The 23,196-nt window shown below is 34.7% G+C and overlaps 1 protein-coding gene across 2 annotated transcripts in view; it reads left to right on the top strand.

The window, feature by feature from the left end:
* Nucleotides 1-2,229: 2,229 nt before the first annotated feature.
* LOC142344715 (uncharacterized) overlaps nucleotides 2,230-23,196 on the top strand; it is a 38,881-nt gene continuing 17,914 nt past the window's right edge. Inside the window, exons 1-2 of one of the 2 annotated variants that reach the window (XM_075396590.1) lie at nucleotides 2,230-3,318; nucleotides 14,639-14,794. In XM_075396590.1, the coding sequence (XP_075252705.1) occupies nucleotides 2,604-3,318; nucleotides 14,639-14,794 (871 nt within the window). In that variant the 5' untranslated portion in view covers nucleotides 2,230-2,603. The remainder of the gene's footprint in view (nucleotides 3,319-14,638; nucleotides 14,795-23,196) is intronic. The other variant, XM_075396589.1, reaches the window with a different exon arrangement.

The following is a 23,196-nucleotide window of genomic DNA, read 5'->3' as shown; positions in this document are numbered from 1 at the left end:
TGATCCTGATTGAAATTATCCCCTAATACCTGAACCTACCGAACCTGCAGCTTCAACTGACACTGTACCCGCCATACCAATACCTGTTTTTACCGTACCCGAACCTGTACCTACCAAACACTGACCAGTACCTACGAAACCCTCACTGGTACCTACTGAAACCGAACCCAAACCTACCGTACCCAAACCCCTCAAACCTGTACCCACCGGGCTACCCCTCGAACCATCCATCGCCGTAAAACCAGTGATGGAAAATAACGGGGCCCCGAAAAAGAAACAAATTTAAGATGTCGAACAAAGGTAACGTTCGACTGCAATATTGTTCCGATGAAACTATTTAATTTGATTAGCCTGAAGTAAAAAAATAGTTATTTAGCTTCTGTATTAGGCGTTTATTAACAGTTAAGGGTCATCATTGTAGGAGTTGGGGAATCTTAACCTTATATTCAAACACGCTTTTCCCTTTAAAACAATAGGTATATAATTTTTACTGTAATGGAAGCATAAAGAGAAATCAACTGTAATAAAGACAATCAACAAAGCTTATGAAGCTAAAAAGTGTTCACATAAAAATCACGACTTCTACATATCAGATTTCATTATTGAACGATTGGACTTTTCTTACATGACTTACTTGATACAATGACTTCGAAATGCTACTGAATCTTACAGATACTTCCGACGTAAAAAATGCTAAAATTAACATTTTTAAAAGTTTTGCTATTTTTTCTCACATTTTCTGTTCCCTTTTCTCCGACCAAAACAGCATTGTTCCCATCCTGTCTATTTACCTGTAGGTATTGCTCTATTTGGATATGTCCAGCTATGTTTTTTTTTTCTGTTTTTGGTCTCCATCAAATTTTCTCTCGGTTATTTGGTCGCGTTTCAAGCTCAAAACAGTCAATTTTGCTCAGTGTTGAAGTCGTCCTGAAACTATAATTTTGTCATATTATTACCTTGCCAAAATTGGTTGAGGTCTGCTCTCACTTGGTGAGTTGGAACTAGATATTCAAATCTGAATTGGAGGTTAGCTGGATGGATCTGATTTGAGCCGAAATTTTATGTAGCACTTTGTGTTTAAAGTTAGCTTTTCTTTGGTTTCCGATCTAAATTGGTGTTTTTGCAGATTTTTTTTTTCACTGCTCTATTTGATATTTAGGTATAAACGGCCTATTTCACAACTAGTATCCGCCAGTCTGTCGAAATGGTTTGCGCGAGCTCAAACACTTAATTATTCAGTGAGTTATGGGAGTTCAGTGAATGTGTATGTTAATATCGAGAGATTGTATATGTAAATATACAGATTATGAGCCGTATATCGTTATCACCGTTTCGGTACTCTGTCTCATTCGGCATTATTAGACATCAATTCTTTTTCTTGACAAAATTCGAAACTAAGTGATCTCTACTGTGATTTGAATTGCAAATTGGCAGTTTAACTATCTTATATTAAACTTATGCTTATGTATTTATAGGCTATATAATTTATCGCTTGCACATTTCGCGCTCTTATGTTTTTGTTTAATGCTGTAAAAATTTGTAGCCGAATCTGTATTTAAACTTTAATCATATTCAGGCCAGGTCTTTCTTTGATGTTAGTTGATTTTTGTTTGATGCTTTTGTCATTAATGCCATTAGTGATAAATATCAACAATAACAAGCATCTCTGGGTTTTAATCATCGATTTATACGTAACAGCCCGTTTTGTTTTCGCGGAATCGCCATACAGAAGTTAAAATGTATTAGTGTTAGTTATGAGTCTTGATGATCATTAATAGTTGCTGTTTGCAATTTATTTGTTTAGTTACGTTCTGTAGTTAATTCTTCAAAAAAAGAACATTATTAGCCGTAGCAGTCGTAATAAGGGAGTTAAACAATTGTTACAATACTGCCTGGAGTGTAGTTATTTAGTTGAGTGAATGAGTTTAATTAAATAACTTAATTCTTAATTACAAATTATCTCAGGGTTTTTGTCGATTTGTAGTTTTATCTCAAAAAGTTTCTCTTGGCTAGTTTTTTTCTTTTCAATCAATTTTTGGCTCTGACAAGTATTGCGCAATTTTACGTAGCGTATAGTGAGAAATATTTTAGACATAAAATTATTGCGACAGCCTTCAATCAGTATGTGTAATCGAGAGTTCATTTTGAATAATTTATAATTGTTTTTGAATAATTTATAATTGTTTCAGATTTAGCGCAGATTACTTGAAAAATGTGAATTTTCTACCGCTGTTTACAATTTTACATTGCTAATATAGTTGATGTTTGTATTCGTGTTTCAGTTGCTTGCATGTTTGATTAGAGTTACGGCGGAGTTTAGAACAGCGCGTTTGAGTTGTTCATTCTCGGTGAAAAAACCATAATTATATATGTGGTGTTGCTGTATTAGAAGAGCAATGCGTGGTTATTCATGTGACCATGATCTATCGTCATCATTAGTAGATTTTGTTTTACTGCAGCTGAACAGTACTAGTACGACGTACAGACCGTGTTTTGTTGACTTAGTTTAGTTTGAAGCAACTTTGGAGTTGTGTTATATTTGAATTTGTCAAACTGACGTGACGCTACCTTGCTTTGGTGATGTGTTTAAGCCAGCAGGTATAATGCTGAGCGAAATTTCGAAGCAATTACTTGAATCGGAGGAAACCTCGTTGAATTCTTCAAATCAAGAGTCCAGAACTGTATCTGAGTTGGATAAAACGACCTTGTCAAACGACAGTAGCATTTCTGTGGCTACAACTACTAAAGATAGTTTTACAAGTGCACATTGTAATAATAATAATAATAATATCGTATATGATGGAAATGCAACAACGAACCCGTGGGCAGTGGTGCCTGGTAGCAGCGACGCTTTGTCAAATCAAGGTATATCTGGTCCTGCAGTTTCTGAGAGCCAAGACTTGCCGTGGAAGAGCGGTGGAACAAGTTCAAGCGTTGACGTGACTATGGCGACAACGTCCTACACAACACTACCTGAAAATAGGTCTGGATTGTCAGATTCTCTGCAAGTTACTACAACTGATAACATCGCATCAACTAGTCTAGATATACATAATCAATCAGTAAGAAATGGCGCGACAATGCATACGTTACAGCATGCAGCTCCAGGAGTTGTAGGCGGACCTTCCTCAAACTCGAATTTGGGCGGGAATGAAGGACCTCTGAATGGTGTTCGTGGTGGCTTAAATGTGGATAGTCTAGGAGTGAACATGCCACTGGGATCTAATCAATTTGGGTTACATGGACTGGGTGTTGGAAGTAGAATGTCTCCCTTTGCTCCCAGTTTCACTCCAGCGTTACAGCAGTTGGCGGCCACAGGTGTGAATAGAAGACTTTCGTTATATTCAGTACACTTCGTTTCATTGTGTTTCGTTCGTGTGTTTGCGATGTTATTAATAGCCGCACAGCGATAGCTGGGACTATTGTTGGCCTTCTCTTGGTTTTTTACAATTCAAAGAATTTGAATTGTATTGGGGCGCTGTCTTTTTACAATTCAAAGAATTTTTACAATTCTAAGAATTTGAATTGTATTGGGGCGCTGTCTTTTTTTATTAAGATCTGTTCACACATTTTCATGACTTTTGAAGTCAAATTGGAGTGGTGATTTTGGTCACGCCGAAACAGGAAATGGAGCGAAAAAGCGAGTGGTTTTGCGGGGTGAATTTTTTTCGCTCTAATTTTAAAGTAGAGTGAGAAAACGGTGTTTGAACAAAAATTCGGTTTCTCGGTAGGGGTTTTTTGTTCACATGCGGCAATTTCACTCTGATTTTCACGTTTTTTTTCGATTTTTTGGATCGGATTTCTTTCTAAATGGTTTTCCCAATCCATTCAATACTCATTCTAGGCCTAGTTTTTTGTTTGAATTGAATTTTCTTTTCTCGCTAGTGGTTATTTTGTTCACATGCCGCATTTTGACATTGATTTTCTGTTTTTTCTTATTTTTTGATCTGATTTTTTTTAAATGGTTTTCTCAATTCACTCATAGTCCATTCTTGGTCTAGTTTGGCTGTTTAGTCAATGAAAATTCTTTGAATTATACGTCAGGACTTGTCCTGCTATGTTTTTTAAGATCTGTTCACACATTTTCATGATTTTTGAAGTCAAATTGGAGTGGTGATTTTGGTCACGCCGAAAAAGGAAATGGAGCGAAAAAGCGAGTGGTTTTGCGGCGTGAATTTTTTTCGCTCTAATTTTAAAGTAGAGTGAGAAAATGGTGTGTGAACAAAAATTCGGTTTCTCGGTAGTGGTTTTTTGTTCACATGCTGCAATTTCACTCTGATTTTTACTGTTTTTTCGATTTTTGGATCGGATTTTTTTCTAAATGGTTTTCCCAATCCATTCACAGCTCATTCTAGGCCTATTTTTTGTTTGAATTGAATTTTCTTTTCTCGCTAGTGGTTTTTTTGTTCACATGCCTCATTTTGACATTGATTTTCTGTTTTTTCTTATTTTTTCATCTGATTTATTTAAAATGGTTTTCTCAATTCACTCATAGTCCATTCTTGGTCTAGTTTGGCTGTTTAGTCAATGAAAATTCTTTGAATTGTACGCCAGGACTTGTCCTGCTATGTTTTTTAAGATCTGTTCACACATTTTCATGATTTTTGAAGTCAAATTGGAGTGGTGATTTTGGTCACGCCGAAACAGGAAATGGAGCGAAAAAGCGAGTGGTTTTGCGGCGTGAATTTTTTTCGCTCTATTTTTAAAGTAGAGTGAGAAAATGGTGTGTGAACAAAAATTCGGTTTCTCGGTAGTGGTTTTTTGTTCACATGCTGCAATTTCACTCTGATTTTTACTGTTTTTTCGATTTTTGGATCGGATTTTTTTCTAAATGGTTTTCCCAATCCATTCACAGCTCATTCTAGGCCTAGTTTTTGTTTGAATTGAATTTTCATTTCTCGCTAGTGGTTTTTTTGTTCACATGCTGCATTTTGATTTTGATTTTCTGTTTTTTTTTCTAATTTTTTGATCTGATTTTTTTAAAACGGTTTTCTCAATTCACTCATAATCTATTCTTGGTCTAGTTTTTCTGTTTAGTCAATGAAAATTCTTTGAATTGTACGTCAGGACTTGTCCTGCTATGTTTTTTGTTTCTCTATGGGTGTGTGTCACTCTAAATGAAGGTTATTTGAGATCAGCTAATAGAGGCAGCAATAACTTATACAGATTTTCAATCAAAATAAAATATTTTTTTGTGTCTCTTTTACTGTTTTTTTAGACTGCCGATCTACGAATCTATTGCGGCTATTTTCTGGCAATATGCCAGCTATGTTCGAAATTGGTAAATTGGCAAATTTGCTAAATTTGAGCAGGAGAATGCAATATAACTTATCATGATTGTTTATTTATAGATGGCGTTTTCGCACCTAATTTCTCCTTGGAAAAAACAGCAGTGCTTAATTTTTTTAACTTTTAAAAAGTGGATATTTTTTTGAAGCTAGTTTGCCTAAATATTCAAAAACTGCTTTGATTTATTTGCCTTTTGATCTTTCGAAAATCAATTTGACAACGTTAGAAAAAATTACATTGAATTCATTTCAAAGCCCGTTTTCTGGAGGATTTTTAAGTTAGTTTTGCTGAGGAGTTATATAGGTTCAAAGGTTTTTCAGAAATGTCTACGTCTTCGCCCAATGTTCCACCTACTTTCAAACATTTTTATTAATAGCTGCACAGCGATATTATTTGCATACTGTTGGCGAGGGCTACTATCGGCCTTCTCATGGTTTTTTTATGACTCGAAGTTTTTTTTACCGGAAGTACTATTCGCTCAGGCGGCGTTTTGACCCAAAAGCGAAAGTGAGTAAAATTGCCGTGTGAAGTAATTTTTCTGAGCGAGAGAAGTTTTTTAATCATGCGCTGCGTTTAGTGAATGACTTTTTGACTGTGAAGTGTTTTCGACAGAATATAGATATAGATAACGATTTTATAGATAAGATTTCAACATATAGATTTTTAGCCGTTTTTTCGTGTAATTGGCCCAGTTTTTTGGCTTGTAATTTGGTTTTTTTGTTGAAATAGAATTTTATTCGATGACATATTCAAATTAAGCTTTCGGAATTTGACACCACAGTGTTTTTGCTTAATAATGCGTTTCAAGTTCAAACTGAGCACATATCTCTTGATTTTTTTGTTATTTTTTTGGCGTTTTTCCAATAATTTCTCAATTTTTGGATTTTCAGCCGTCTTTTTCCCAAAATCATTTTTTATAGCAACCTCCCATTGATAATTTATATACGGAATGCTTCTTTCTACTGTGAGGTAATTTTGTTCTATAAAATTGTGCACATGCGCATCCGATCTTGATAGTTGTTTCCCAATTTTTCTCTTTTTTGTATTTTGTTATGAATTACTAGATTGTTTTTCTTTGCAACACAAGGGATTTTAATTTCGTTTTACCAATAATTCATTTGTTCTGTTTGTTGGCGGTAAGTTTATGAAATACAGTAAAAAAATTTTATAAATGCAGTTTTAAAAATTTTTTGACATTTTTTTTGAAAAATATTTCAACGTTTCCAATTCTGTTTTCAATACTTTTTTAATCGGTACAGGAACAGAGCTCTCGTTTTATTCTAGTTCTAAAATGCTAAATTTTGAAATGTATTTGTTATTCTTCATTTTTCGTTTTGAATTTTCTTTTAAATTTTCGAGTATCAAGTGGTCTTTTTGTTTGTAATTCTTAAATTGTGTCTATATTCTGTACATTCTAGCATCTATCCCTCTAGAAATCCATTAACAACTGCATTTTTCTTTGCTTTGCTTTTTTCAGCTGTTAAAAAAATTTAACGATTTTTGATTTTTGTCATTTCTTTGGTTTGCAATTGATTTCATTCAACAGAATAAAACACTGAGAATTTGCTGGATATAATTTTGCCCAATTTTGTCTGAATAATACTTTCTTCACTTTTTTGGGGCGAATGGTATTGTTTTTTGCCTTTACAAATTTTTCTTTTGCTTTTCTGTGATTACTTTAATTTTCAAATAGTCTGATTTCATTTCGTGTATCATATCTCCAACAAGCAAGAAGTATATCTTATTCGTGTCTTAATTAGAGTGATTTGAAAACTGAATTTAATGGTTTCGTGAGTCTTTGTTTCTAGTATTCTTTCTCGTGAAAAATTTTGTTCAGTTGCTAAGATGTTCATCTATCTGCCTTCACAATGTTTTCGGGATTTACAGTTGATTGCGGAGTTGTATCTTTTCATATCCCACATCATAGTTATTTCATGAAATTTTATAGCGCGGTCAGTTTTTTTAGCCTATAAGTATTTTGACCATCCTAAGAATATTGGACATTTTTTAACGTTAACAAATGAAATTTTGCTGCATTTCTTTCTTGTGGAGACTGCTGTATAAATTTCAGCAATTTGATGGCTAAATTCAAATATTTATGGTATCAGCTGCAATTATGGTTTTTTATGAAGCTTTGACGCTTCGAGTCGCTTCCGGAATTCTTCCGGCTATATTTTTTATTTCGTCGTCAAATTTTTTGTTAAGACTATACGGCGTCACAACCACTTCAAATCTGCTTTTTGATTTATGCAATTTCAACTGAAGGGCGTGCGTTACTTTATTTCTCAATCTTAGTGCAGCTAGTTTTTTTGTTCAATCGTGTGATCAGGTTTTTGGTCACACGTGACTTACCTCACCCTCAAAAATGACTTCTTCACTTTGAAATTGACTTTTAGTTACTTTAATTAAGAAATAAGGTCGAATGGGTGTGTGTCACTCTAAATGAAGGTTATTTGAGATCAGCTAATAGAGGCAGCAATAACTCATACAGATTTTTAATCAAAATAAAATAAATTTTTTTGTCTGTCTTTTTTACTGTTTTTTTTTAGACAGCCGATCTACGAATCTATTGCGGCTATTTTCTGGCAATATGCCAGCTATGTTCGAAATTTGTAAAATTGGCAGCAAATTTGCTAAATTTGAACAGGATAATGCAATATAACTTATCATGATTGTTTATTTATAGATGGCGTTTTCGCACCTAATTTTTCCTTGGAAAAAACAGCAGTGCTTAATTTTTTAAATTTTTAAAAAGTGGATATTTTTTATTTGAAGCTAGTTTGCCTAAAAAATTCAAAAACCGCTTTGATTTATTTGCCTTTTGATCTTTCGAAAATCAATTTGACAACGTTAGAAAAAATTACAGTGAATTCATTTCAAAGCCCGTTTTCTGGCGGATTTTTAAGTTAGTTTTGCTGAGGAGTTATATAGGTTCAAAAGTTTTTCAGAAATGTCTACGTCTTCGCCCTATGTTCCACCTACTTTAAAACATTTTTATTAATAGCCGCACAGCGATATTATTTGCATACTATTGGCGGGGGCTACTATCGGCCTTCTCATGGTTTTTTATGACTCGAAGTTTTTTTTACCGGAAGTACTATTCGCTCAGGCGGCGTTTTGACCCAAAAGCGAAAGTGAGTAAAATTGCCGTGTGAAGTAATTTTTCTGAGCGAGAGAAGTTTTTTAATCTTGCGCTGCGTTTAGTGAATAACTTTTTGACTTTGAAAAGTGTTTTCGACAGAATATAGATATAGATAACGATTTTATAGATAAGATGTCAACATATAGATAAAGATTTTCAGCCGTTTTTTCGTGTAATTGGCCCAGTTTTTTGGCTTGTAATTTGGTTTTTAGTTGAAATAGAATTTTATTCGATGACATATTCAATTTAAGCTTTCGGAATTTGACACCACAGTGTTTTTGCTTAATAATGCGTTTCAAGTTCAAACTGAGCACATATCTCTTGATTTTTTTGTTATTTTTTGGCTTTTTTCCAATAATTTCTCAATTTTTGGATTTTCAGCCGTCTTTTTCCCAAAATCATTTTTTATAGCAACCTCCCATTGATAATTTATATACGGAATGCTTCTTTCTACTGTGAGGTAATTTTGTTCTATAAAATTGTGCACATGCGCATCCGATCTTGCTAGTTGTTTCCCAATTTTTCTCTTTTTTGTATTTTGTTTTAAATTACTAGATTGTTTTTCTTTGCAACACAAGGGATTTTAATTTCGTTTTACTAATAATTCATTTGTTTTGTTTGTTGGCGGTAAGTTTATGAAATACAGTAAAAAAATTTTATAAATGCAGTTTTAAAATTTTTTTGACATTTTTTTGCAAAATATTTCAACGTTTCCAATTCTGTTTTCAATACTTTTTTAATCGGTACAGGAACAGAGCTCTCGTTTTATTCTAGTTCTAAAACGCTAAATTTTGAAATGTATTTGTTATTCTTCATTTTTCCTTTTGTTTTTTCTTTTAAATTTTCGAGAATCAAGTGGTCTTTTTGTTTGTAATTCTTAAATTGTGTCTATATTCTGTACACTCTAGCATCTATCCCTCTAGAAATCCATTAACAACTGTATTTTTCTTTGCTTTGCTTTTTTCAGTTGTTTAAAAAATTTAACGATTTTCGATTTTTTGTCATTTCTTTGGTTTGCAATTGATTTCATTCAACAGAATAAAACACTGAGAATTTGCTGGATATAATTTTGCCCAATTTTGTCTGAATAATACTTTCTTCACTTTTTTGGGGCGAATGGTATTGTTTTTTGCCTTTACAAATTTTTCTTTTGCTTTTCTGTGAACTTTATTTTTCAAATAGTCTGATTTCATTTCGTTTATCATATCTCCAACAAGGAAGAAGTATATCTTATTCGTGTCTTAATTAGAGTGATTTGAAAACTGAATTTAATGGTTTTGTGAGTCTTTGTTTCTAGTATTTTTTCTCGTGAAAAATTTTGTTCAGTTGCTAAGATGTTCATCTATCTGCCTTCACAATGTTTTTGGGATTTACAGTTGATTGCGGAGTTGTATCTTTTCATATCCCACATCATAGTTATTTCATGAAATTTTATAGCGCGGTCAGTTTTTTTAGCCTATAAGTATTTTGACCATCCTAAGAATATTGGACATTTTTTAACGTTAACAAATGAAATTTTGCTGCATTTCTTTCTTGTGGAGACTGCTGTATAAATTTCAGCAATTTGATGGCTAAATTCAAATATTTATGGTATCAGCTGCAATTATGGTTTTTTATGAAGCTTTGACGCTTCGAGTCGCTTCCGGAATTCTTCCGGCTATATTTTTTATTTCGTCGTCAAATTTTTTGTTAAGACTATACGGCGTCACAACCACTTCAAATCTGCTTTTTGATTTATGCAATTTCAACTGAAGGGCGTGCGTTACTTTATTTCTCAATCTTAGTGCAGCTAGTTTTTTTGTTCAATCGTGTGATTAGGTTTTTGGTCACACGTGACTTACCTCACCCTCAAAAATGACTATCTCACTTTGAAATTGACTTTTCTTTCTTTAATTCAAAGAGATAAGGTCAAGCGAATCTGTGTCACTCTAAATGAATGTTACTTGAGAGCAGCTAATGGAGGCAGCAATAACTTATACATATTTGTTATCAAAATATAACATCTCATCCTTTAATGAAAAGTAAATTATTTGGTCAGTCTTTTACTGTTTTTTTTTAGACTGCAGATCTACGCAGCTTTTGCGGCTTTTTTTCTGGCAGTCTGCCAGCTATGTTTGTTATTTTCTCTCGAACGAAACTTGAAGCAATTATTGTAAACGCGTGTGTGTCTTTTTTATGCACAATTTTGGCCTGACCGTTTTCCTGTAGGACATTCTTTCGATTCCACTTGAGTGACATTTTACGATTGATCCCCCAGCTTAGTGATCAGATAATCTATAGCCCCCCCCCCCCCCCCACAATCATGGTGATTATACCATAATGAGGGTTGCTAAAATTTCATGGGTGTGGGCTATAATGGGAAAGACTCGTTAAGTGTTTAGTTAGACTGGTAATTTCTGATTTACTTTTGCGGACTGTTCTATGTATTTTCCCAGAACTTGTAATCATCAAATAAAACAAACTTTATTGACTGGCTCGTATCATTACCAGTTAGAGCAGACCCCGTAAATTTCCAATAAACTTAAAATCGATAGGTCCATGTTGAAGTTTTAATTTGTCCGTTTCTGATCTACGGATTTTGCGCATCTGATCTACTTGAAAAAAAGCACTTCTCAACAGAGTCAAAATAGAATCACATAAAACCCAAACACAATTACTTGTACATCACTACTAAGCTGATGGGGCCTGTGCTTAATGAGCCTAGGTAACAAGTCTACAAAAAGGGGAACAGTTCAAAAATACATAGAATTTGTTGTATTAAGTAACTCTTGGGCAGTCAACGGGAGCCGTCATTAGTGACAATAAGTCTTAAGACTACAAAATAACTAAAGTTGCAGGTCAGACTCGTAAATTCACAAATAATTTACGAAAACAGTGATGAAGCCATTAAAACCATCAACTTTACTTATGACGCGGCATTTGAACATCAATTTTGGCTGTTGTTTAAAGGGGCAATGTGAAAAGGTAGCAAATAGAACCTCAGTGACCAGTATCAAACACTCATTTTTTTAAAAAAAACTCATTGTGTCTAAGTCACAACATTATCCATTAAAAAAATCCAGTAGAAATTGCTTTACTCGAAAGTAGACCTGTCAAGAATGAGACCAAGTTACAAATTACGAAGCGAAAAACGCAAAATGCAGACATTGACTTTCTTGAAAACAATTATATTCAAAGTCATTAAAAACATGAGCTATCAGCTGAAGATATTTGATAAGTTCGTTTTTAGCTCCATAGGAAGCTATTACTTATGGCTTCCTATGGAGGTAAAAGTGAACTACGTGTAGGTGTGAACTGAAAACATTAGATAGTTTTACCTCTACCTCTTTAGGACGTTTGATTGATTCGACTGTCAATATATACTACAAGTCAATATTCGACAGTCATAATACTACAAGAGGATGAGCTAATGAAAGCAAAACCCAATAATTGTTCAACAGTTTACGAAGACACTTTGTCGGAGCCAGAAAAACCATGAGCTTATAGATGAAAACATAATATTTCTTCCTTGTGCTTAATTTGAACGGAAATGGTCTCTCATTTTAAACTGGACAGCACACCATGCAATCCGCCTCCTTTCTCATTGTTTAAATCCACGATAAGACCGAAATTTGCCTTGGTATCACTGCGCGTCTACAAAAAACACGTCATTATTCCAAATCGTAGCGTGATACTTAATTTGGCAAGAGAAAAAAATAATATAACCAGATTAAATGATGCATGTTTGATAAATATCTATTTGATAAATAAGGCCGGCAAATTATTAGTTCCATAACACTTCCGTAGAAAGCGGAGGTTAAAATAGACCTCATCTGTGTAACATCAGACTGTTTCAGCAGTTTTCAGGTCTGTACTTCCAGTAAATTTAATCGAAGTGGTCCAAAGAAGCGTATAAAGTTTTAGCTAAAAAGTTGGATGAATGGGTTCAAAAACTGTCTTCTGACTTTAGAGATTAAACCAATAACGCTAATATTGACAATTTTAACATATTTTTCATCAAAATTGTTTGAAGTGCGTGCAAATATTACGAAAACAAGAACAAAAAACAACTGAAATCAAGGGAGTATTCAAAAAAGTTTAAACCGCCAAAACTCTTGGGAGAAAGCAAGTTTCAAAAACGTTTCATTTCATATTCTTTGCATGACAGCGTGCTAATGGCATCACTCACAACTTGGAGCGATAAATATATCGATGGGGCAAAATTAACGGAACAAAAAAACAGTTGAGCATATATTTCCTCGCCCCACTAATGTGTGGTCAAATTGTTCATCAATTTTCCAGCCTATTGGAAATCGTAACATGGTAGCATTCTCTCAAGAAAAAAACTAAGATGGAGATTTGTTCCTGCAGTTTGTTCTCTTAATAAAAGAAAACTACTTTTTCTTCTCCCTTGCCAAATTGCTCGAATAAAAAATAACTAGTATTTTTGCTAAAATATTTTGAAGAAGGATTGTATAAAATGTTACGTATGTTATCCCTTCGATACTTTGACTGCTTAAAGGAAATCAGTAACATAGCTAGCTGATTGCCTGAAAATAGCTGCAATGGCTTCTGAGGCCATAGGTCTCAGGTTTCGTTTTTGATTTTATTTTTTTGTGTTTTTATTAACTGACCTTAGCTAATTAAAGTCAGCAGAAGTCAATTTGAGAAAAATATATTGCGAGTTAGGGAAGTCAAGTGTGATAAAAAAAACTGTATCAGGCAAACCAACAAAAAACTCTAATAAGAGTAACAATCGTCGCGCATGCAAATCAGTCGAATTAGCATGACTGTTTGAACAAAAAGCAGATTTGAAGTAAGCGTGATGTCATGGTTGTAACAAACATTTGACGACAAAATAGAAAGTTATTCGGTAGACTCTGGAATCGACTCAAAGTCAAAATTCCCTTAGAAATCCAGCCGATTACTTTTGCGGAATGAATAGTTTATTAAATATATTGATCATTTCGAAACCAAAATAGAAGAAAAATATGAGCAAATACTAACTTCAATTTGATGACTAATATTCACAAGTTGCGACTCCACAAACAATCCATCGCAAACGATCTTGTGATTCCGTTGAGTTTCGTACAATGAACCACTGCCATGCAATATAAGGAACAAAAAGCAAAACATTGAAACCCGAGGAAACCAAATGAAAATTAATATTCTGTTATTTTTTTTTGCAAAATTGACTAAATATTGCGACGTCCCACCAATTGTTCCTAGCATATCTTTCAAAACTTTTCTTGGAATTATGACCATCCTATACTGGACAGCAACACCATGCATAACAAATAAAAAGTCAGAAAAAAATTGATCAAAAATTTCAAAAATTGCTTCGTACAGTTAAAGCCGGTGTTTTGACCATTCAACTGTCTTGTCTTGGAATTGTCAATGATGAAGACTCTAAATTAACAATTAAACAAGAAAAACTTCCTAAAAGCGCAAACAGAAAAGAAAGAGACCGTAAAAGTAAAAAGATAGGCCTAACCTCAAAATAATATACAATTCAAATAAAAAGCCAAAGCATTTGAAAACCAATGTAAATAATAAAATTACCGTTGCTATTTGAATACGAGCTCAAAAACTTAAAATAGCGTCTAAAACGGAAAACCGACAACAAATAGCTCAAAAATTGCATCTTTTTACTAATATTTACTACTATTTAACTCAGGTGGTCAGTAATGCTTCGAAACGGACGACTACTGGTTGATATAATTAAGAAAAACCACATTAGCCGAAAAAAATTAAAATTATAAAAACTGCCTCGAAAAAGCCAGCCGCACGTTATCAAAAAGAAATTGGGGTCTCACTGATTAAACTCCCCCCCCCCTCCCTCCCCTCGCTTAGTGGTCAGATAATCTACAGCTCCCCCCATCATGGTAAATATACCATAAGCGGGGCTATAATTTTAGAGGGGTTATTTTTGGAAAAACCCAAATTTTGCTCGCTTGGTGCAATTTTCTTGAACCTAATTTCCCCGCTCTTTCGAAACTGGTATGTACAGAATCACCCCCGTTTCTTCTCTACGGCCTCCAATTTTGTTCAGCAACAAGAAAATCTAAGTTTGCCAAGTGCGGCATTGGCTTCTTTATCCCAGTTTGAAACAACTACTGTAACTTCTCTTCGAGTCGTAAGAAAACCACGGGTAAGACAATAATAGCTCTGCTCAAGTATTGTTATTGTATATATTAAGACGGAATCAATATATTTTTAATGTTTCAGGTAACCAGAATCAGTTATTGCAGAACAGTCTATTGAATGCAGCCCTGCTTTCGTCTCTTCTTCAACAACAGCAGCAACAGATTGGAAACGCTAGTTCTACTCCAGCGACTAATTCTCCCTGGGCCGCATTGATTGGGGAACAGCCCAATTTGGCGAGTGCATCCTAATTTCCACCTTTTCTGTTAAAAAGTTTTTACCATAATGATGTTGCATTGCTTGCTGGATTTCATTACGACAGAGGTATAGCCAAATCGTCACGGGCAGATATGGCCGATGCGTGTATCTCATGTTCGTTTTTACTTTGTTAATACATTGAAAATGGAACAATATTGCGGAAAATAGCTACTTTAGCAGAAACCGGCAAAATGGAAGGGAAATTAGCAACCCGTGTTCGCAAAAGTGTCCTAATCCTAGCCGCGAAATACAAGTACAAACTTTATAACCTGTTTTTCGCACGGCTTGTATCACGCATCTGCTTCATCTATGTGCGATTTTTCGCACGCAATGTAGCTTGATTTCGCATATAATCCGCAATTAAGCCTAACCTAATTACTACTTATTTAATTAAGCGTAACTTATTAATACTAGCAGTACTTTATTACTACTTATAGTACTTTATTACTACTACCTATTAGTACTATTTATCACTACTTATTAAAATCGGCCAGTCCCACATTGATATACAAAGCCTTTGATGTGCGAGGGATTTTTCGGAAAAAAATTAGCTCCATCTATGTGTCGATTTTTCGCACGCAATGTAGCTTGATTTCGCATATAATCCGCAATTAAGCCTAACCTAATTACTACTTATTTAATTAAGCGTAACTTATTAATACTAGTAGTACTTTATTACTACTTATAGTACTTTATTACTACTACTTATTAGTACTATTTATCACTACTTATTAAAATCGGCCAGTCCCACATTGATATACAAAGCCTTTGATGTGCGAGGGATTTTTCGGAAAAAAATTAGTTTTTGTGGTTGCATGTATTTAAAGCACTTTAAAGCTTTGAAAGTTTCAATTAAATCTTTATTAAAGTGCTTATTGCATGCTCAAAATGCGCGCAAATAATAGATACCTAAATTGAGCGGAAACGTGCTACAAGACTTGTAACCTACTTTTCGTTCTGAATGTTCTTTTTTTCGCAAAATTGGCGGAACCACTTTTGCGAAAAGTAAGATACAAAGGATGTCTCCTAATTTCGTTCATTGTATGTATCTAATTTTCGAGCCAAATTTACTAAGGCGGAAATTTTGGGGTATACCTCTGCGTCGTAATGATGTTTTGTCTACCACGGACGTTATTAAGCATGTTCTAAGCGTTCCGAGTGTTTTTTTGCTTCAGCGCGATTATATTTCTCTACAAAACTATCACGGTATACGTTTTGTTTAACTTTTTACACTTGTGGAAATACTAACTGCTAGTTTCTTTATAGTTGCTAGATACTGCGTAGAGTAACTTGAGTGAACTTCTTGGAAATCCAGTAACAGCTTAGAGACAACTTTCCCAAATTTTGAAGTTTAATCTGACAAAGTAAACAAGCAAGCTCTTATGCAAACAAGCTCCTTTGTTCGAGTTCGTAGATGAAGAAGTTAACCAATGAAGGTTTAAGCGTCAAAAATTTTCCAAGAAAACTTAAAGCAATTTCTCAAAATTTCTTAGTTTTGGAACTCCACTCGATTAGAGCTGGAGCACAACTAATTCAAGTTATTTAATTTCAATTTTAAAAAAATATATAACCTAACAAATATAACATAATTTTTTCTGATGTCTTTTGTTTCAAAGTAATTGAAATCTTTGGCAATTTGTATTCCTCTGCGTCATGAAAAAGTAAATTTCGTGTCTAAAGAATTCGTGTAACGTTAGAATCTTTCCTCAATTGAGCCAGACACGGGCGTACTCGCACTCAATTCTTAAATCTTATTGCCCTAAACGTCCCAGTATTTTACTTTGATTTTCAACTGTGTTGAAATATCTGAAGCTTCACTCTTGTTTCAACCCATAATTATTTTTTGGATCACTTAAGTTTAAATTTCTGAAACCAGTCAAGAAACACAGATTTTAACTTATTTTTTAAACAATTTTGCTTTGAGCTCTAATTGATTCAAATGTCCGGGGGGGAACTTTGTAAATACACAACTGATTGATGCGAAAGATTTTATGTATGAAGCTTTTGATTAAATATGAAGAATTCGCGATTTCACTCTTGATTTCCTTTTTACAGCAAACTCTGGGAAGAAGGTTGCAAGAAGATTTTGCGATTTGTTCAGTTTTCCATTTTCCATTCACAACTCAGGAGACAAAATTTTAAAACTGGGAATTGTTGTTGGCTAACTACCACCGTACACGGCTCAAACTATTTTTGCTTATAAAAATTAATTTGACATGACTGAAATACGATACGATGCAAAAAAAAAATCTCGATGCAATAAAATACGATACGATGCAATAAAAAGAACTCAGCGTCTAGCATGAATTCATTTGCATGAAAAGTGGACTGGTTACTCAGAGACATAACAAAAGTAATGAGAGACTTAGTTTGCCTTTCCTAGCCCTACACCCAGAAAGCAGTTTTAGTTTTCAGCGCAGCAACAGCATTTTTTGTGTGTCTCTGTTGCAATAAAAGCTCGCCTTAGTTTCGATGAAATGGACATGGAACGCACTGTTTTTAGACTCAATGTCCCCCTGATTAAGAAATGGGCTATGAGGGCTGCCTTGCTTTCGAGTGTTCCATGATTACAGCTTCTTTCTGGGTGTAGGGCTAGGAAAGGCAAACTAAGTCTCTCATTACTTTTGTTATGTCTCTGAGTAACCAGTCCACTTTTCATGCAAATGAAATCATGCTAGACGCTGAGTTCTTTTCATTGCATCGTATCGTATTTTATTGCATCGAGATTTTTTTTTGCATCGTATCGTATTTCAATCATGTCAAATTAATTTTTATAAGCAAAAATAGTTTGAGCCGTGTACGGTGGTAGTTAGCCAACAACAATTCCCAGTTTTAAAATTTTGTCTCCTGAGTTGTGAATGTCTAAACTATGGAACTCAATGTTGAAGTCGGTTTCATTCAAAACGGATTATTTTTTAGAGGTGTTTTTACATTTCAATCTCTTGATTTGCTTTTAAGGTTGGGCATTGGACGCCCCAATCTGCTTCTTTAGATTGCAAGCTCAATGAATTACGCTTTGCGTTGCTAATCTTTCGTTTTTGTGTAGTAATTGAGAAAAAGTTTTTAATCTTGACTTAGAGGTTCCAAGAGAATTTTGCAACCGGGTATGCTTTTTTCAGGATTTTTTCTTTGCTGAGGTATTTGCGAGATCTGAAACTGGCTATCAACAAACAGTTTCTTTATCCTGTCAACACCAATGACACCACCTAAAATATCGTCACAATTTTTACTCCAGAACGTTGAAATTAAAGTTTGGTTGGCTTACCGACATGATACGGATTGACAAGAAATTTATTCTTTGGAGCAGGATTATTTATGCACTTTAGTTATTTTCTAGCATATCTTCCAGGTTTTCTAAGGTCGCAGCATCATTGTAGAAACTTGTATTTCTTTGATTATTGCTTTTTATCAGCGGCATCTGAACAACACCGTATTTCTTGCGTAAAGCTAATGTAAACAAAGCGATCTTGAGATTTTTTTTTTCGTATATTTGTCCCTGTATGTGTTGAACCTCCTACACCTTCTGCAAACTGTTTTTATTTTCAAATATTTAGCCAATTTCCTCGCCAGTTAAATCTGCGATAGCTATACATAAGAGGCATCCTAGGCTTTTACTTATCTCAATAGTTTAAAGTATTGGCTGTTTGCCAAGTGCAATAAGTCTGAAGGAGGAAATTTCTTCTTTCTCTATGGAGCAATCTTGTTAGCAACACATCTTTGAGATTGGAACTTGCGCAAACTGTTATAACTGAAGCATTGAACCAATGATCGTATCTGCACTAGATGGCCGTGAGTTTCCGAATATTTTTTCAGTAGCTTTTTTTAGTAGCTGCTTTGGGTATGTTTAATTTCAACCCTGGACGTGGATCAGAAACATTGAGGATATCTTGGTACAGAGGTGAATGTTTTGATGCTTCAAAATGACGTTTCAAATTGTCCTGCAACTGTTTTCCAGTCTACTCTTGAAGTAAGAGAACTTTGGCAGAACTTTTATTAGATATTTTACTCGAATCTCGATGATTGGCTTTAACTCTAAAAGCTTGGAGTGCTTGAATTTTTATCTTTTTGATGAACTAAGGCTTAAAACTTCCCACCGGAGAGAATAACTTTAATTCAAACGATAGTTCATCAAAAAGATAAAGTTCAAGCTTTCCAAGCATATGAAGTAGACGATAGAAAATAGGTTGAATCATTAGTCAGCCGAGACTTCACATCACTTATTCAATCACAAACGATGTACTCAAGGGTTTAGAGGTAAAGCCAATCATTGAAATGAGGAGTCGCTGAAGTAGAAAAAGCCAAAATTTTCGTAATTCGAGAGTAAACTGGAAAACAGTCGCAATACATTTTAAAGGAGAAGCATCAAAACATTCGCCTCTGTAACTTGATATCCTCAATGTTTCTGATCCACGTCCCGGGGTGAAATTGAACATACCCAAAGGGGCTACTGGAAAAAGCTCAAAAATTGCTTGGAAGCTGACGACCATCTAGTACAGATACAGATCATTGGTTCAATGCCTCGGTTGGAATTTTTTGCTTAAGTTCCAATCTCTAAGATTTATTGCTAACAAGATTACTCCATAGAGAAAGAGTAAATCAGTTTCCTCCTTTAGACCTATTGCACCTAATAATATTTTACACTTAAATAAAGTTTTGAAGCTTTTACAATTGAAGCCTAATCGTAGAGAAAAGTTTACCAGAAGGGTTTACGATGCCAATAGAGATTAGTTGATGAAAAAAGTCTTTCCCCTAAATAACCAACCCTATAGTTTGCCGTACGAGAAAGAAGAGTTCTGGGGACACAGAGCATAGTTTGCATAAGATGTAAATTTAGCCCTCTATCTACCGCTGAAATTGGCAATCAGTACGTCCAAAACCGCAAAAAGCTAAGCTGAGTTTTTTTAAAACCTCCCACCGGAGAGAATAATTTTTATAAAAAACAGCTTTGTTAAGTTTTGAACGTACTGTTTGCCATTTTAGCCGCTGGAACGACGGCAAAAATTTTAATCTCCTTTTGTTAACTAGGCTCTCTGTGTTCACAGAACTCTTCTTGCTCGTACGGCAATTTATAGGGTTGGTTATTGAAAGAAAGACTTCTTTCGTCAGCTTATCTAATAAGACCTGATTGGCTGGATTCGTAGGATAGAAAAGAACAATATCGTTTTCACCCATATTGATGATTATTGCGGATCATCGTTTCTCCCATTTCGTCGCAGCCAGTCTTCAGTGAAAATTTGGCTTTCTCGAGCCATCTTGCTATCTACACTGAAAACTAAGGGTCTGAAAGAGATGTGTTTCTTCTGTCGTTTTCCCATTCTCTGCAGTTTTAGTTTTCAACGCAGCAACAGCATTTTTTGTGTGTCTGTTGCAATAAAAGCTCGCCTTAGTTTCGATGAGATGGATATGGAACGAACTGTTTTTAGACTCCATGTCCCCCTGATTAAGAAATGGGCTATGAGGGCTGGCTTGCTTTCGAGTATTCCATGATTACAGCTTCTTTCTGGGTGTAGGGCTAGGAAAGGCAAACTAAGTCTCTCATTACTTTTGTTATGTCTCTGAGTAACCAGTCCACTTTTCATGCAAATGAATTCATGCTATACGCTGAGTTCTTTTTGTTGCATCGTATCGTATTTTATTGCATCGAGATATTTTATTGCATCGTATTGTATTTCAATCATGTCAAATTATTTTTTATAAGCAAAAATATCTTGTCGTGTACGGTGGTAGTTAGCGAACAACAATTCCCTGTTTTAAAATTTTGTCTCCTGAGTTCTAAATGTCTAAATTATGGAACTCAATGTTGAAGTCGGTTTCATTCAAAATGGATTATTTTTTAGAGGGGTTTTTACATTTCAATCTCTTGATTTGCTTTTAAGGTTGGGTATTGGACGCCCCAATCTGCTTCTTAGATTGCAAGCTAAATGAATTACGCTTTAAGTTGCTAATCTTTTGTGTTTGTGTAGTAATTGAGAAAAAGTTTTTTTATCTTGACTTAGAGGTTCCAAGAGAATTTTGCAACCGGGTATGCTTTTTTCAGGATTTTTTCTTTGCTGAGGTATTTGCGAGATCTGAAACCGGCTATCAACAAACAGTTTCTTAATCCTGTCAACACATGACACCAACTAAAATCTCTTCACAATTTTTACACCAGAACGTTGAAATTAAGTCTTGGTTGGCTTACCGACAGGATACGGATTGACAAGAAATTTGTTTTTTGGAGCAGGATTATATATGTACTTAAGTTATTTCGTAGCATGTCTTCAAGGTTTTCTAAGGTCGCAGCATCTTTGTAGAAACTTGTGTTTCTTTGATTATTGCTTTTTATCAGCGGCATCTGAACAACACCGTATTTCTTGCGTAAAGCTAATGTAAACAAAGCGATCTTGAGATTTTTTTTGTATATTTGTCCCTGTATGTGTTGAACCTCCTACACCTTCTGCAAACTGTTTTTATTTTTCAAATATTCAGCCAATTTCCTCGCCAGTTAAATCTGCGATAGCTATACATAAGAGGCATCCTAGGCTTTCACTTATCTCAATAGTTTAAAGTATTGGCTGTTTGCCAAGTGCAATAAGTCTGAAGGAGGAAATTTCTTCTTTCTCTATGGAGAAATCTTGTTAGCAACACATCTTTGAGATTGGAACTTGCGCAAACTGTTATAACCGAAGCATTGAACCAATGATCGTATCTGCACTAGATGGCCGTGAGTTTCCAAATATTTTTTCAGTAGCTTTTTTTAGTAGCTGCTTTGGGTATGTTTAATTTCAACCCTGGACGTGGATCAGAAACATTGAGGATATCTTGGTACAGAGGTGAATGTTTTGATGCTTCAAAATGACGTTTCAAATTGTCCTGCAACTGTTTTCCAGTCTACTCTTGAAGTAAGAGAACTTTGGCAGAACTTTTATTAGATATTTTACTCGAATCTCGATGATTGGCTTTAACTCTAAAAGCTTGGAGTGCTTGAATTTTTATCTCTTTGATGAACTAAGGCTTAAAACTTCCCACCGGAGAGAATAACTTTAATTCAAACCATAGTTCATCAAAAAGATAAAGTTCAAGCTTTCCAAGCATATGAAGTAGACGATAGAAAATAGGTTGAATCATTAGTCAGCCGAGACTTCACATCACTTATTCAATCACAAACGATGTACTCAAGGGTTTAGAGGTAAAGCCAATCATTGAAATGAGGAGTCGCTGAAGAAGAAAAAGCCAAAATTCTCGTAATTCGAGAGTAAACTGGAAAACAGTCGCAATACATTTTAAAGGAGAAGCATCAAAACATTCGCCTCTGTAACTTGATATCCTCAATGTTTCTGATCCACGTCCCGGGGTGAAATTGAACATACCCAAAGGGGCTACCCAAAAGCTCAAAAATTGCTTGGAAGCTGACGACCATCTAGTGCAGATACAGATCATTGGTTCAATGCCTCGGTTGGAATTTTTTGCTTAAGTTCCAATCTCTAAGATTTATTGCTAACAAGATTACACTATAGAGAAAGAGTAAATCAATTTCCTCATTTAGACCTATTGCACCTAATAATATTTTACACTTAAATAAAGTTTTGAAGCTTTTACAGTTGAAGCCTAATCATAGAGAAAAGTTTACCAGAAGTGTTTATACGATGCCAATAGAGATTAGTTGATGAAAAAAGTCTTTCCCCTAAATAACCAACCCTATAGTTTGCCGTACGAGAAAGAAGAGTTCTGGAGACACAGAGCATAGTTTGCATAAGATGTAAATTTAGCCCTCTATCTACCGCTGAAATTGGCAAACAGTACGTCCAAAACCGAAAAAAAGCTAAGCTGAGTTTTTTTAAAACCTCCCACCGGAGAGAATAATTTTTATAAAAAAACAGCTTTGTTAAGTTTTGAACGTACTGTTTGCCTTTTTAGCCGGTGGAATGACGGTAAAAATTTTAATCTCCTTTTGCAAACTAAGCTCTGTGTGTTCCCAGAACTCTTCTTTCTCCTACGGCAAATTATAGGGTTGGTTATTGAAGGAAAGACTTCTTTCGTCAGCTGACCACTATTGGCATCGTATACAGCTCTTTTAAACTCCTTTGCAGAGTTGGCGTAGTATTTTTATAGAAATATACCCACTCCAATTACCAACAAAGCCGACGCGTCAAAATTTCCAAAATTGCAAGGGGCGACTCAGGCTCTATAACAGTGAATGGCGGCGCTGTTTTTGTGTATTTGACTTGCTATTCCACTTGATATGACCTCAACTACTGAAAAGAGCTAAAGAAATCTATTGCAAAAATAGCTGGTGGAATAACTGCCAATTCAATTAAAAATTTCTATCTGGATTTAAATCAAACTGATGAAAGCTTTGTTACTGAGTCATTTCAATTAGCTCTCTTCTGCTTCTTTCAATTATT

This window comes from Convolutriloba macropyga, chromosome 8, assembly GCF_964194025.1.
Source record: "Convolutriloba macropyga chromosome 8, txConMacr16.3, whole genome shotgun sequence".
Classification (NCBI taxonomy): Eukaryota; Metazoa; Xenacoelomorpha; order Acoela; family Convolutidae; genus Convolutriloba; species Convolutriloba macropyga.
The sequence above is the reverse complement of the archived record's forward strand: the minus strand, read 5'-3'. Positions and strand labels throughout refer to the sequence as shown.